This window comes from Rutilus rutilus, assembly GCF_951802725.1.
Source record: "Rutilus rutilus genome assembly, chromosome: 15".
Taxonomy (NCBI): domain Eukaryota; kingdom Metazoa; phylum Chordata; class Actinopteri; order Cypriniformes; family Leuciscidae; genus Rutilus; species Rutilus rutilus.
The window spans coordinates 2,979,310-2,993,104 of NC_140220.1; the positions used below are offsets into that span (position 1 = coordinate 2,979,310).

At 37.1% G+C, this 13,795-nt stretch overlaps 1 protein-coding gene across 2 annotated transcripts in view; it reads left to right on the forward strand.

Annotated features, from left to right (window-relative positions):
• Positions 1 to 13,795, forward strand: part of mia3 (MIA SH3 domain ER export factor 3) — a 32,173-nt gene that overhangs the window by 10,207 nt on the left and 8,171 nt on the right. For both annotated transcript variants that reach the window (XM_084432672.1, XM_084432673.1), the window contains exons 7-24: positions 202 to 333; positions 742 to 763; positions 1,738 to 1,826; positions 1,916 to 1,993; positions 2,082 to 2,192; positions 2,279 to 2,350; positions 2,885 to 2,989; positions 3,078 to 3,200; positions 3,318 to 3,408; positions 7,320 to 7,375; positions 7,454 to 7,544; positions 7,645 to 7,783; positions 8,664 to 8,826; positions 10,781 to 10,816; positions 11,089 to 11,156; positions 11,239 to 11,336; positions 12,276 to 12,389; positions 13,211 to 13,279. In XM_084432672.1, coding sequence (XP_084288798.1) covers positions 202 to 333; positions 742 to 763; positions 1,738 to 1,826; positions 1,916 to 1,993; positions 2,082 to 2,192; positions 2,279 to 2,350; positions 2,885 to 2,989; positions 3,078 to 3,200; positions 3,318 to 3,408; positions 7,320 to 7,375; positions 7,454 to 7,544; positions 7,645 to 7,783; positions 8,664 to 8,826; positions 10,781 to 10,816; positions 11,089 to 11,156; positions 11,239 to 11,336; positions 12,276 to 12,389; positions 13,211 to 13,279 — 1,657 coding nt within the window. The remainder of the gene's footprint in view (positions 1 to 201; positions 334 to 741; positions 764 to 1,737; positions 1,827 to 1,915; positions 1,994 to 2,081; positions 2,193 to 2,278; positions 2,351 to 2,884; positions 2,990 to 3,077; positions 3,201 to 3,317; positions 3,409 to 7,319; positions 7,376 to 7,453; positions 7,545 to 7,644; positions 7,784 to 8,663; positions 8,827 to 10,780; positions 10,817 to 11,088; positions 11,157 to 11,238; positions 11,337 to 12,275; positions 12,390 to 13,210; positions 13,280 to 13,795) is intronic.

Consider the following 13,795-nt stretch of genomic DNA (forward strand, 5'->3'; position numbering starts at 1 on the left):
GGGACAGTGCTAGACTTTGTCGCTTCAGATTTGTCAATATAAGTCTAAATAAGTGCAGAAAGTGATTTGAAACATGGCATTCGGGGCCCTTACTAACTAAACTCAAAGCTGACGGGCAGTGAAACCATGTTGTCAAACAGTGAGTTGTTTCTGGAATTGATATAAAACTGATCACATTTGGTGTGTTTTTGTGTCATCTAGGTGATCACTGCTCTTCCAGAGGAATGGCGACCGGGTCCCACTTTCCACGGCGTCCCCTGGGAGCCGGTGCTCGTCACAGCGGTGGTCGGGGCCCTCACGGTACTGATGTTCTTCTGGAGGACGGTGCTCGCTGTAAGACATCCTATTCACACATTTATTTGTATAGCACTTTTCATTATACACATCGTTTCAAAGCAGCTTTACAGAAAGTCCACATTACAATTTAGAGTGATCTGTTATCAGAGGAAACTGTCTAAGTTATGTATTTCAGAAATGTACTTATACAAAGTCACAGTTAGCAAATTTAAACAATGTAATAATTTAATACAGATACAATGAGCTCATTGAAGTAACGAATACTTGTTTGTTAACAAATGATTATGACATTTAGAAAAATGTAGCATTGGTGCATATTGATTCAGAGTTTGTGTCATCTTGTTTACATGATAATTATCACCTTGTTTACATGATTAATGTTTTCATTCTTTTGAGATTGATTCAATTAAATCTGTGCCATTCACCTCTTCTTTTCTCCTTTAGATCAAAGGAAAAACCTATCAATGTAAGTCACTTCTCAGCCTCGTCATGATTGAGATATCAGCTAAATATACATTATACTCTTAGGGTTGGGTGGTATGGTGGCATATACATGCTATTGCACATTTACACAGCTAGTATACTACTTTTATTTCATATACACTTCTCAATTTGAGATGGAGCTGCACGATCAATCGTTAAAAGGTCACAATCTCAATTCAAACACCCACGCCATCTCTTTCCTAAATGACAACGATTCAGCTCTGTCTATTAAAGCTTTGGCAAGTCTGATCACACTGAACATTCAGACCTGCGTTCTGATCCAGAGGGGGCAGTTGTCATGTATAAGTGTGAAACAGCTTCACAAACACACTTTTTAACCTCATAGTATCAATATTTCTGTTACAAATATTCACATTATCACAAAAGTACTGAGATAAAAGTATAAAGTTCGGATATAAACACTGATGTCTTAAATAGAGTAAATCATCTTTTGAAAGGACATGGAGCTTCAATGATTGTATTAATTACACAGTTACACCAGTAGGTGGCGACTAGTGACTGTTAAAAATGTATTTGTCATTGAATCATTCATTCAAACAGATTTTTTTTTTTTTTTGTAATTCAGATTAATTTAACATTTTAAATAGACTGCAGTGATTAACATTTTCACACTCTTCTAATTTAAATAGTTTTTTTTAGTTGTCTGTTCAGAATCGTGATCTCTGTTTGAGATTTTTACGTCATGGTAATATGTTTTTGCACTAATGTCAGATTAATGCATTTAAAACTAAGCAATTGTAAAACATTATCAATTGTGCTTTTTAATTTATAAAATATTTAATGCACAGGATTATATATAAATAGGCATTACTACATATGAAAATCAGCAGAATATCATTGCTGTGAGGTATGAGGTCATGCGACCCACTTCTACTACCTCTTAAATTCTTTTCTTTTCTGATTTTAATATAGTTTGCATTGTATTTTATTTCACAGTGACAGAAAAGCAGCTCAGAGACAAGATCCAGCAGCTTCTCAGCGAGAAATCTGATGCTGTTAACAAGATCACAGAATTAAACGACATGGTAAACCTCTGATGTTTCTTTCTCTCGACTTCTCTTGGGTTTATTGATGAACCTGATCACATATAAACGTGTCATTTGTCTCCTCGCAGATAAAACAACGTGAAGAACAGCTGAAAAACTCTGTGAAAACACTGAGTTCCAGCCAACAAGAAATGAAAGGGCTGAAGGTGAATCACAGCACCAGGATTGATCTCTTCCCATCCCAGTTTCTAATCACACATTTGTTTAATGTGCTTTGTTGTTTTTACTGACTAGAATCATCACCAGAAACTCCAGAGTCAGTGGGAGGAGATGTCTGGGAGTGTTTCACAGCTTAACCAAAAAATTGTGGACACGCAGGAAGAAAACACCAATCTAAATGAAAAGGTAAGCTTCGATTTATTTTATCTTTCTTCATCTTACTTTTCTCTGTCAGATTTTTCAGAACTGTTTTGTTTTTCCTTCGACCAAAGATTGCCAAAATGCACCAGAGAATCGAGAAATACCAGAAAACACTGAAGAACTATGACGAGGAGCGTGCAAAGGTAATCTGTGCTGGATGAGCTGATCCTTTACCTCTTTGGCGGATCTACCAGTTGAAATGAGAAACCAGTAATAATGTCAAGCGTTTTGTTTTTTTCTGTCATAGTTACTCATAACAAATGAACGTAGTGATGCGAGCAATCTTCAATCTGCTTAGTTACCGTTGCTAACATTGACAGGTTATCCTTCTACCACTTTTTCTTTCTCTGAGGAACATGGAGAGAGAAGCAGTTCGACTGAGTGAATTATTAAATGCAGGATTTCCACTGTCATGGAAAACTGAGTAAAATCAGTCATGGAAATGAATAAAATCTAAAGTTCTGTAATCTAGCAATATTCCATAAAAACAAGAATTGTCCGTTTTGACTTCAATTTTCAAAAAAAAATTTTTTTGTGACAATTCATGATAAATTATTAATTGATCACCTTATGACTTTATAGTCACTTGACCATGTATCTGAACATTTGTACTAGTTGTCTCATGTCCTGAAGATATTAAAATGTTCTGTTCTGTGTTTGTGTTGAACTGATAACAGGTTCATGTCCTCATGGATGAAGCTAAACTCAGAGAAGATGCTCTGAAGGCTCAGGTTCTGTCCTTTGAGAAGGAAAACGGCGCTTTAAAAGAGCAGAAGAAATCTGTACGTCCTGTTGTCAGAGCTGTGAACTTGCCAATCCTGTCCTTCCATCGACGTCAACACGATTTAAATGATATTTATTTTCCGACAGCTCCTTCGAGATGCTAAAGACTGGCAGGAGAAGCACAAGAAACTGAGCGAGGAGATCAGGGTTTATCACAAATCCCAGAAAGAGCTGGAGGACTCTCTGTTGCACAAGGAAAATGAGATTGATGTGAGTGAGATGTGGCTGCTTATGCAATACAGTGCATGTCCCTTGCTTTGCTTAATTATGAATTATAGTGTTTTCTCCGAAATATGATGATAATCTGTGCGTTTCTCTGGTTTGCAGGTTTTGTCCAGCTGTATTGCCGAGCTCAACCGTCTGGGAGCCTGTGATCCTGCTGAACTACAGAAAGAAATGTCTAATGGAGGAGATGCTGGTGAGCACTCTATTTATAACTTACATTTTTCTTTACATTTTCCTTTTTTAGTCATCACGACGAGTTGCGTTTAGTGGATGCTCTTATCTAGAGTGACTCTTTAAAAAGTGCTTTATTTCACGTGTGAAATTCAGAATGTTACTTACTGAGAAAAGAAGTGCTACCTATTAGGGCTACAAAGAAATCATCAATTTAATCATCAATTTACATGAACCCTTTAGAACCTGAAGCTAAAATTTGTGTTTTTCACATATTTAGAATTTTTTTTTTTTTTTTTTTTGGACTGTACAATTCTAAATCTTAATGTGCAAGGTGTCATCTTTTTCAGAAAATGATTAGCTTTCAACAAAATACAGTTATTGACCATTATTGTGTGTGGTGAGTTTGTAAATAGAATTTAAGTAGACAAAAATAAAAAAAACGAGAATAAATTTACTGATTTTTATTTAGAAAAAAAAAACAGAAAAAATCATGAACAAAAGAAACTAACACTTTAAAGTTGAAAAATGAACTATGATACATATATACAAGTCTTTTTTTGTGACATTGGGTTGCACAGTTTTCATTTAGGACACTTTTTTTTTCATAGGCGCGCACACATTCACATGCACGCACTACATGCTTAGATACGTGAAAGACTAACGGCCATCCGCTTCCCAAGTTTCATTAAAAATCATCCCAATCCCCTCTTCTGCTGTCTAACACTTCTTTCGCCATGTGTTTGTTCGTTTCTTTTATTATTTTATGCAATCCAAAACACTCTAACCTGCCGCGCTTCGTATCTCTCTGTTCAAATCCTTCCTTCCCGCGCTGCTGTCATTTGCAGACGGAAAGCATGAAATTACCGTAATACGCCGTATATCGCCGAACAGCGCATGTTGTCTACTGTCAGGGGCGCTTTGAATGGTTTTGATAGTGCAAACGGTTGAAGAGTTAAGGTCAAATGAATACAGCTTGCTGGTGTGTGTCGGCGACGACACAGCCGGTTCTTAAGGGTTAAGGCGATGGCATGATTACAGAAGTCCGTTTAAGAACTTCGTGTAAAATGTTTCTATTCATATAAAACATGCTTTTGCATAAGGTGAACACTGTAAACAAGAATGCAGTCGTGATCTGATGCATTTAAATCCAACCGCTCCTAATAAATTGACTCTAATCTAATCTAAGGTCACGTTTACACAGTTGTCAGTCCTTAAAGGAGTAGGTCACTTCAGAATAAAGACTTCCTGATAATTTACTCAAGCCCACATCATCCAAGATGTTCATGTCTGTCTTTCTTCAGTCAAATGAAATTAGAGTTTCCAGGTTTTTTCTCCATATAGTGACTCCAATGTGGTCCAACGGTTTGAAGGTCCAAATGTGAGTTTCAGTGCAGCTTCAAAGTCTCGACACGACCCCAGCCGAGGAATACGAGTCTTATCTAGACAAACCATCACTCATTTTATAACAAAAATAAACATTTATACACTTTTAAACCACAAATGCTCTTCTAGCTCTGCAATGCGTCATGCGTTACGTAATTTCTGTGGTGATATTTCACTGTAAATTCAGAAAATCAAGCATTTGTTTATTTTACTGTAAAATTTTACAGCCAGGGAACTACACTAACCTTTTCCACTGGTGGCACTTGCGCTACTACATTTTTCAGTTACTGGCGCAAAACATGATCTGGTCGCACAAATTATTTATAGTAAGCCGCTCTGGATAATAATGAAGAATAATGAAACTGTATTGCATACAGATGTGCTTTTTATTTTACTTGCCATCTTTTAAACCATATGCCGCCTTGTTTTTGTTTACTTCAACATTGGTTGGGATAGATTTTCTGCATTAGAAAATACAGTACACAATAAAGTGCCAAATGGATTTCAACATGCTATGGTTGGCACAGATGGGCAGACTCCTGAACTCTTAAGTAGTGATGCACCGATGTGAAAATTTTGGTCGATACCGATAATAACCGATATTAATATTGCTGTTATGGCATAAAACAGTAAAAAAAAAATAAAAAAAATAAACAGGAACATTGTGTACAATTAAGATAGGCTACTTAATTTATTATTCTAATTAGGGGTGGGCGATATGGCAAAAATATCATATCACGATTTTTTTCAGGAAAATCACGATTCACGATTTTATCACGATTCATTTTTATGTTGGTTTTACTGTTTTGTGACTGAGCTTTACAGCCAAACTAATGTCCATATTTTAAAAACAAAGCCTTAGGTAACAAAAAATAAATAAAAAATGGCAGACGGGGCAAAGATAAAAATATTTGTCATTATTTTCTTTGTTATTAAATATTAAGATCAAAGATACACATTACACATACACAACTTAATATACAAAATATAGCATTGAAGAAAGTAATTAAATGAACAAATATGAAAATAAAACAAAACAGACTTCACTGTATAAATTATACGTTGATACTTATTAAAGCTACTTCAGTCAATAGCAGTGAGTGATTTTCTCTTTGCATTGTGTTGTTTTATTAACATTAGAGGAATAGTTCTCCTAAAAATTCAAATTGTCATAATTTACTCTCTGAAGTTGTTTTAAACTGGAATAAGTTTCTTTCTTCTGTTGAAAATAAAACGTTATTTGGAAGAATGTGGGTAACCAAACAGTTGATGTACCCCAGTGACTTAGTATATTTTTCTCCTATGGAAGTCAATGGGGACCAGCTACTGTTTGGATAGCCACATTCTTCATAATATTAATATTAGAAAAATATGAGAAAATATTAGAAGGAAATGAATACAGGTTTGGAACAACATTAGAGTGCGTAAATGATGAGATCATTTTTATTTTTGGGTGAACTATCCCTTTAAGGACAAGCGGCAGCGTGTTTACTATTGCTACTGTTTCTTTAAGAGTTGCGCGCGACGCGTCTAATATACACGCATTTGACAAGCAGATTTACTCAAGTTTGCTTTCACTTTAGACCATTAGACACATAACCGACTTTATGTAAACCTTGTGTGTATTTAACAGTATAAGCACAATAAGACTCTAAAGATAACTTAGTCCAGTATCCAGGCGCTTGTCGACAGGCTTTTAGTGCATGTGAGCTTCACATACGCGCTGAGGAACGCACACGTTAGAACACGTTAAAATATTAAACGTTGAATATTAAATGTTAAACTATTTATAAACTAAACCGTCCATTTTCATTTTACAATTATCTTCTCTCTCTGTGTGCGCGCGTCCGTGTTTGTGTGAGAGAGAGAGCTTGCGAGTCGCGCAGATACAATGGTACGTTTTAATAAGTAACGGTCGCGGGGCTGAAGCCAACTTGATGTGTTGAATGCTCAGAGCACGTTATAAAACGTATTCTTAAAATTCACATTTCTGCTTTAATAAATAAACATAGTAAATCATAGCATATTGCCTAAAACATAGGTACAAAAATAATCAGTGATACATTTGCGACCCATTGAAAATTACGGTCGCAATGGCATTTCAAAAGGTCGCATATGCGACCATTTTGGTCGCAGTGTAGTTCCCTGACAGCTGTCTTCATTTCTTCACTTTCAAACCATCAACTGTTTATTTTGACGGAAAACCGCAGAGAGCCCTTAAAGCTTCTCTTTTGCTGAAAAGCTCTTCTCATTACATGTTTGCAGTGATTGTGCATGTTGCCTTTTAAAATGCGCGTTATAAGTGTCCCGAACTCATAGCGTTTGTGTAGAACGGAGACGCTAAACATGAGCTGCTCACGTGTAAAAGAACACATCACATCGCTTCACTCTGAAACACGCAGCGCATATATTTAATTAAATTGCAGCCTTTGCTATTTAATAATCTCAATAAACCATATCACGATTTCGGTTTCATTTCGAGGTCATTGGAGATGGTTAGGTGAAACATTCTGAACATCAAATCATCAAATGTCTGTTTTCTTTCAGAGAAGAAGATGGACATCTCGAGAGTGCGAATCAAACAGATGATGGACGTCTCCAGGGTACGTCTGCTCCGGGCAGATTCTTTCGGAGGATAATCGAACACTCTTCTTATTTCTAATGCCGTTTCCGTCTCGCAGATTAAAGCAACTCTCAGTGTTGTTGAAGACGAGAGGAATCGCTTCATGGAAAGTCTCCTCGCCGAACAGAAATCCAGACAGGAGCTGGAGGGTATTGAAGATTGACGTTTGTGTATTTGAAAACATTGCAGTTTGCTTTCCACATCCTCATTTAATCCTGTACTTTATTTTTATTTTATTTTTTAAACTAGAGCAATATCAGAAGGTCATGCACGACCAGATGAATCTGAGCAATGAGAAAACGCATCTGGAGAACCAGTTCAAGAGCCTGCAGCAGAGACTGGAGATCACCACTGAACTCTACCAGCAGAAGGAAAACGCCCTGCAACAGTGAGATCACACACACTCTTCACACTGCACACAGGGAGCGCTACGTTTCAGAGGATTGGTACTCAAATCGTATTTTTAGTTAACGTTAAAATGAAACACTACAGAAGACGTTCTACTAAAATATTATGAATAGCCTAAGAATAATTGTGTTATTTCAATTAGACGATGATATTGTGTATCAGCGATGGCTGATGCCTTTGATTTTCCCATTTATGTATTAAATTATAGTATTATGATTGGCTAGTGTTATTATCAAATTAATATTAGGGCCTACAATTCATTTCCCCTCATAATTTCATAAAAAAACACCTTATAACGACTCTGACGCGCACGTATGAGGATTGAGGACTCCTCAGTGAAAACACACCACAAAACTACAACTCGCATCAAACTGTAATTGCAAGGTGATCTATACACACATTGTCAGGGGTGTTTGTTATAAAAGTGACGCATCATTCTTATACAGTTAAGCGGCATCGTTGTTCATCAGCGTTTTGTTTTTCTCCATAGCACATTACAAAACATTTTAATGAAACGGATAAAACTACAATAACAAATTATTATTAAACAATTACAATACTACTAAAATAATGCTAATAACAGTCTTCAATAGGTCTGAACACAACACAATAATGCATCCTAAGTGATGGGGGAAATTACTTGAATTCGTATCTGACTCAACTTGAATAACCAAATAAGGACTGCATTTCATTTTGCTGCAAAAACTAAACAAAACAACTCCAGTTAGATGTTCCGATATGAATTTGTGCTTTCCATGTGAACAAAGCCCACGCCCTGGATTCATTTGAACAGCCTCGTTTGGCATTAAAAACTCCCCACTCCTGTATTTCCTCGCTTAATGAGCTTGGTTTGCGCTCAGGAAACTGACTCAGGAGGAGCTGGAGAGACGCGAGAAGGAGACGAAGCTGACGGAGGTGGACAGTAAAGCTGTGCGGTCGGAGGAGGAGCTGAGAGCTCTGAAACAGAAGATCAAGGACATCGAGGAGGAGATGCAGCAGAACGAACGCTCTCTGAAGTCTGAGGTGAGAAGCTCTGACGACAACACTCTCAATCTGACGCTTCATACTCTCATTTACTGGCTTGGCATTTTTTTAATTATTGGCAGTGGCCGATAGTGTCGGAATCAATGTTATTTTGGTTTTATTTTAGTTTTATTAACTTTTTGTAACTTTTAGTTTAGCCTACTTTTTAGTAATTTTGTTATGTGCTTTTGTAAATTTATTCTTTTTTGTTATTGTTTTTAAGTTTAATTTATTTATATTTTTTATTTATTTCAAGTTAATAATTTTAGTGCTTCAAGGTTATTGCCAAGGAAACAATAAAAAATTTTATTTATTTTTTATAAATTTTTTCAACTAATAATTATATTTTAATTTATTTCAGCTTCATTTCATTTAGCAGATTTTTTTTTTGAAATAGTTTGTTAAAGATAAACCTGTATGGAAGCTGACTTTTATTTTGACATGCAATGCTTTTTTGAATATCAAATAAACATTTTATTTTTTATCAAGTTTATTTTTTGCAATTTAGTAGGGGTGTGACGAGACGCTTACTCCACGAGACGAGACGAGACACGAGATTGGGTTCACGAGAACGAGACAAGACGAGATTTTTACACAATTTTTAAGAAATCCTCAATGATGAAATATATGAATGGAAAATAGTCTTTTATTCAACTGAAAATCACAAAATGCAAAACAATTTAGGTTCATTTTGAAATCAACTTGTAATGAATGTTATTTTACTTCTATTTTAATGAATTCTATGCAGTAAAGGACATGCAAACACTGCAAAATGTTTTGCTATAAACTCTACTGTCTGGCTTCTCCCCTGTACGATTTCACATGAGAAATATAACTCCTTTACACAAATCGAACATAAAGAAAAATAAAACAGTATAAGTAAAATAAATATAAATAACTGAAATAACACTTTAAATGCAAACAGTAAGTGTGTATCCATAATCAAAGTACTGCTCTCTCAAACCTACAAGTTCAAACAGAAACAATTTTTTTTTTCAAGCATGAAAAAGAGATAAAATTAACTACACAGAACAGACTAAGATTTTGGTCATGTTCTTTTTCAAGAATATAAGCATGTCGACGATTTCTGGCAGCATTTGAGACCTTTGGGCTGTAGCTAACTAGGGCTGCACGATATGAGGAAAAGCTGCGATGTGCGATAACATTGTTTAATATTGCGATGTCGATATGACTTGTGATATGTTAATGTTAGCTATACTGTTCCCATGTCTTAGTGCTTTAATAGGTTCTTTGCGCGATAGGTCAAATGTTTATTACCTGCCTGGTTCAGATTACACTATTTTAGCGCGATTTTGGCACGATCCGTTTCGTGGAGATTCGTAAAGGACAACGGGCGTCGGGACGCAAGATTCGATCGTTTCATTTCGAATAGTCTGTCATAGTGGGCGACAACCTACGCGTCTGCGATGCTCCAGGACATCATGACAGAAAGACTAGCATGTTTAACTTTAACGGTCCTCCACGACGGATTGAGTGTGAGCGAGAGTGAGTGTGCGTGAGTGCGCCCGCCAGTGAGCGTGTGTGTGTGTGTTCGCGCGCGAGTGAGTGAGCGAGGGACAGTGAGTGTGAGTGTGTGTGTGATTGGCCCGGCACACAAATGATTTAAAAGTGTTAGGGGCATCTTCAATAGGCTACTAATTTCACCCTCACGCTCCATCACACTGACATCACAACAACTCACGACACGAGACAAAGTTTTACCTCGACGAGAAATCTCGTCGCGTTTTAATCTCGCGAGATCTCGTAACACCCCTACAATTTAGTAAATATGTCAAATTATATTTTTTATTGCAGCAATTGTTTGCATGTGCTATTCACTATCATTACATTAAATAGTGTGATATCACATATAGCCCATTGGCTTTATATCGGCCACAGCAATGAAAAAAAATCCATATTGCTTGTTCTTATCGCCCTGCCATCTTTCCTATAGGTGGCAGTCCAGGAAAAGAAAGCCCATGAAAACTGGGTGAGTACTATGTTCTGTTAGTCTTTACAATGTAAACTAGAAGCCTTTTGTCTTTAGGGATGCACTTCTGATACTGATAGCCTATAATCATTTTGTGTTATGGCCAGTAATAAGAGGAGCTGCACATGAAATCAAGATTGCTTAACTGGAAGCGTTTGCATTCCCATGAATACTCAGTGTTTCAGTTTCTACCAAAAAAAGTGTAATATATGCTAATACTGATATATGACTCAGTGATATAATAATCACGTCTACTTGTTGATCTTCAATAGTTGAAAGCGCGCGCCTCAGAACGAGCTCTGGTGGAGGAAAGAAGAGAGCTGGCCAACCTTCGTCAGAAGTGAGTATATCCATCAAATCACTGTTTAAACGACATCATTGCTGTGTTGTTTCTGAACCCTGATGTTTGTGCATTTATAAAGGCTTGTGGAGTACAGAGATAAAATCTCAGACATGGAGCAAAGTCTGTTCAAACACAACTCTGGACCCCCGGATCGCCACATGCCGCCACCGCGGAGAGGTGAGCAGTTATCGTCCTCTAATTCAGCTTTCACACGGTCTTTAAAACACAGCCAACCCTCAGAGCGGCTGCTGTGCACATGCTGTCTGACAGGCTTTTGTAACTGTATAATGCAGTAGGGCTGCATGATGTAGCGTTTTAGCATCAATATCGCGATGTAGCGTAGGGTTCGTAGTCGATCTGTAAGCCGAACGCTTGCGATTCGTGGATTGATTGCAAAGTTTAACCATCATAGAGTGATCGTTTATCATTTTCATGGGTTTTTAAGTCCTGTTAGTTTAAAGATCAAGTGCAAGAAGACTGGAACTCGTGCGCTGTTCCTTCCCTTTCTCGTCTATTGGTGCATGAACTGACATGTGCATGGAGAATTAAGTCACGAGAATTGACGAGTTTCTTCGCAGTCGGTTGTGAGTTGTAAACGGAGAAAGAAAACGGATGCTTGTCATTACCGGTATTAGATACGTGCATTCGTCTTAAAGTGACAGCAGCCCAATTTACCCACAACTATTTGTGTCACCAAAGTTAATCAAACAACAAAAGAGAAAGAGAAAATCACTGTTGTAGCTTTAACAAAGATAAACTGCATTAATTATATGAATCATATTTAATTAATACTATGCTATTCAGTGTTATTTTACATTTGATTACTCAATGTCTGTACCTGAACAGTTAATTTACCTGGAAAACTGTCTTTTTTCTATTGTATTTACCTATGATTGCAATTTGTTTATTATTTTCTATGCCGATGACCCCAATCATTCTAGAATGATTAATTATTTCCAAATAGGGCGATTCAAGTCATCAGCTGAAATTTTCATATCGCAATATATATCGCAGAAAAACATAATATTGTAATGTCCGTTTTTTCCAGTCGCGTGCAGTGTTGCGAAGTGTCGCCTGGCAGATTTAGTTCTGATTGTGTTGGTTTGTTCTGAACAGGTGATTCGTACGGGCCGTCTCCTGTGAGCGGGGGGGCTCCCTCTCCTCCTCTAATGATAGAGGGTCCCGGACGCCCCCCCTCTGCACCTGTAGGGCGACGGGGCGAACCGTTCGGTGAGTCTTACCATCCCAACTCACAACTTTATCCTCCTCCTCTCGTTTTTCTTCTGTTGTCATTGGAAACGCTCCTGAGCTCCAGTGCCCGGTTGCATAAAGCACCTTAAGTGCAATTTTCCCTTAAGAACGGCCTTAGATTAAAGGGACTTAAAGGGACAGTTCACCCAAAAATGAAAGTTCTGTCAGTAATTACTCTCCCTCATGTTGTTCAACCCCGTAAGACTTTCGTTCGTCTTCAGAACACAAATTAAGATATTTCTGATGAGATCTGAGAGCTGTCTCACTCCTCCATAGGCTTCTAGGTAATCGATATCTGCCATCCCAGAAAAGTTAGTAAAGACATCGTTAAAATAGTTCAAGTGACTACAGAGGCTCAACCTTAAGTTTATCAAGCGACGAGAATACTTTTTGTGCGAAAAAAATAAAAATAAATAAACGACTTTATTCAACTGTTCATTTTCTTCTGTGTTTCTCTGAGTGAGTTCACATAGTGTAACAGCGCAGCGCTTCTGGGTCGTACGTCAGAACGGAGGCTCACTATTGGCCAGCATCACACGCATGACCAGCATCAGCCAATAGTGAGTCTATGTTCTGACGTACAACCCAGAAGCGCTGCGCTGTTACACTACGTGAACTCACTCAGAGAAACACAGAAGAAAATGAACAGTTGAATAAAGTCGTTTATTTTTTTGCACACAAAAAGTATTCTCGTCGCTTGATAACCTTAAGGTGCTTTATGCGAGCGGGCACAGATGTTTATGCATCTGGCTGAAACGATTGATAACGAACGGCTCCTGATCACTTGTGATCTGTTCCAGGTCCTCGACCCCCGTCTGACCCTCACGGACGCTTCTCGGACCTCGGACACCCGCTGCCATCCCGACCAGGTGCTTTTGATACAACCTCTTACAAACCAGTGAAAACAGTAATAATGTGAAATATTTTTAGAGTTTAAAATGAGTTTTCTATGAGAATATATTGTTAAATGTAATTTATATCCTGTGATCAAAGCTGAATTCTCAGCATCATTACTCCAGTCTTCAGTGTCACATGATCCTTCACAAATCACTCTAATATGATGATTTGATGCTCAAGAAACATTTCTGATTATTATTAGTTGAAAACTATAAAAAAATTCAGGATTCTTTGATAAATAGAAAGTCTTTATTGTCATTTTAGATCAAATGCATCCTTGTGAAAAAAAAGTATTAATTTCATTATAAAAAAAATCGTACTCACCCTAAACTTTTAAATAGTAATTTACAGTTTTATACACTCATCCATTTATGGTGTTTATTCTGTTTTCGCCATGAAAATAGCCTTGTTACTGATATGGCGTAAATACATTTATTAATTCCATTTATTACGTTAAAATTTAAATATTCACTGTAATTTAAAAATCT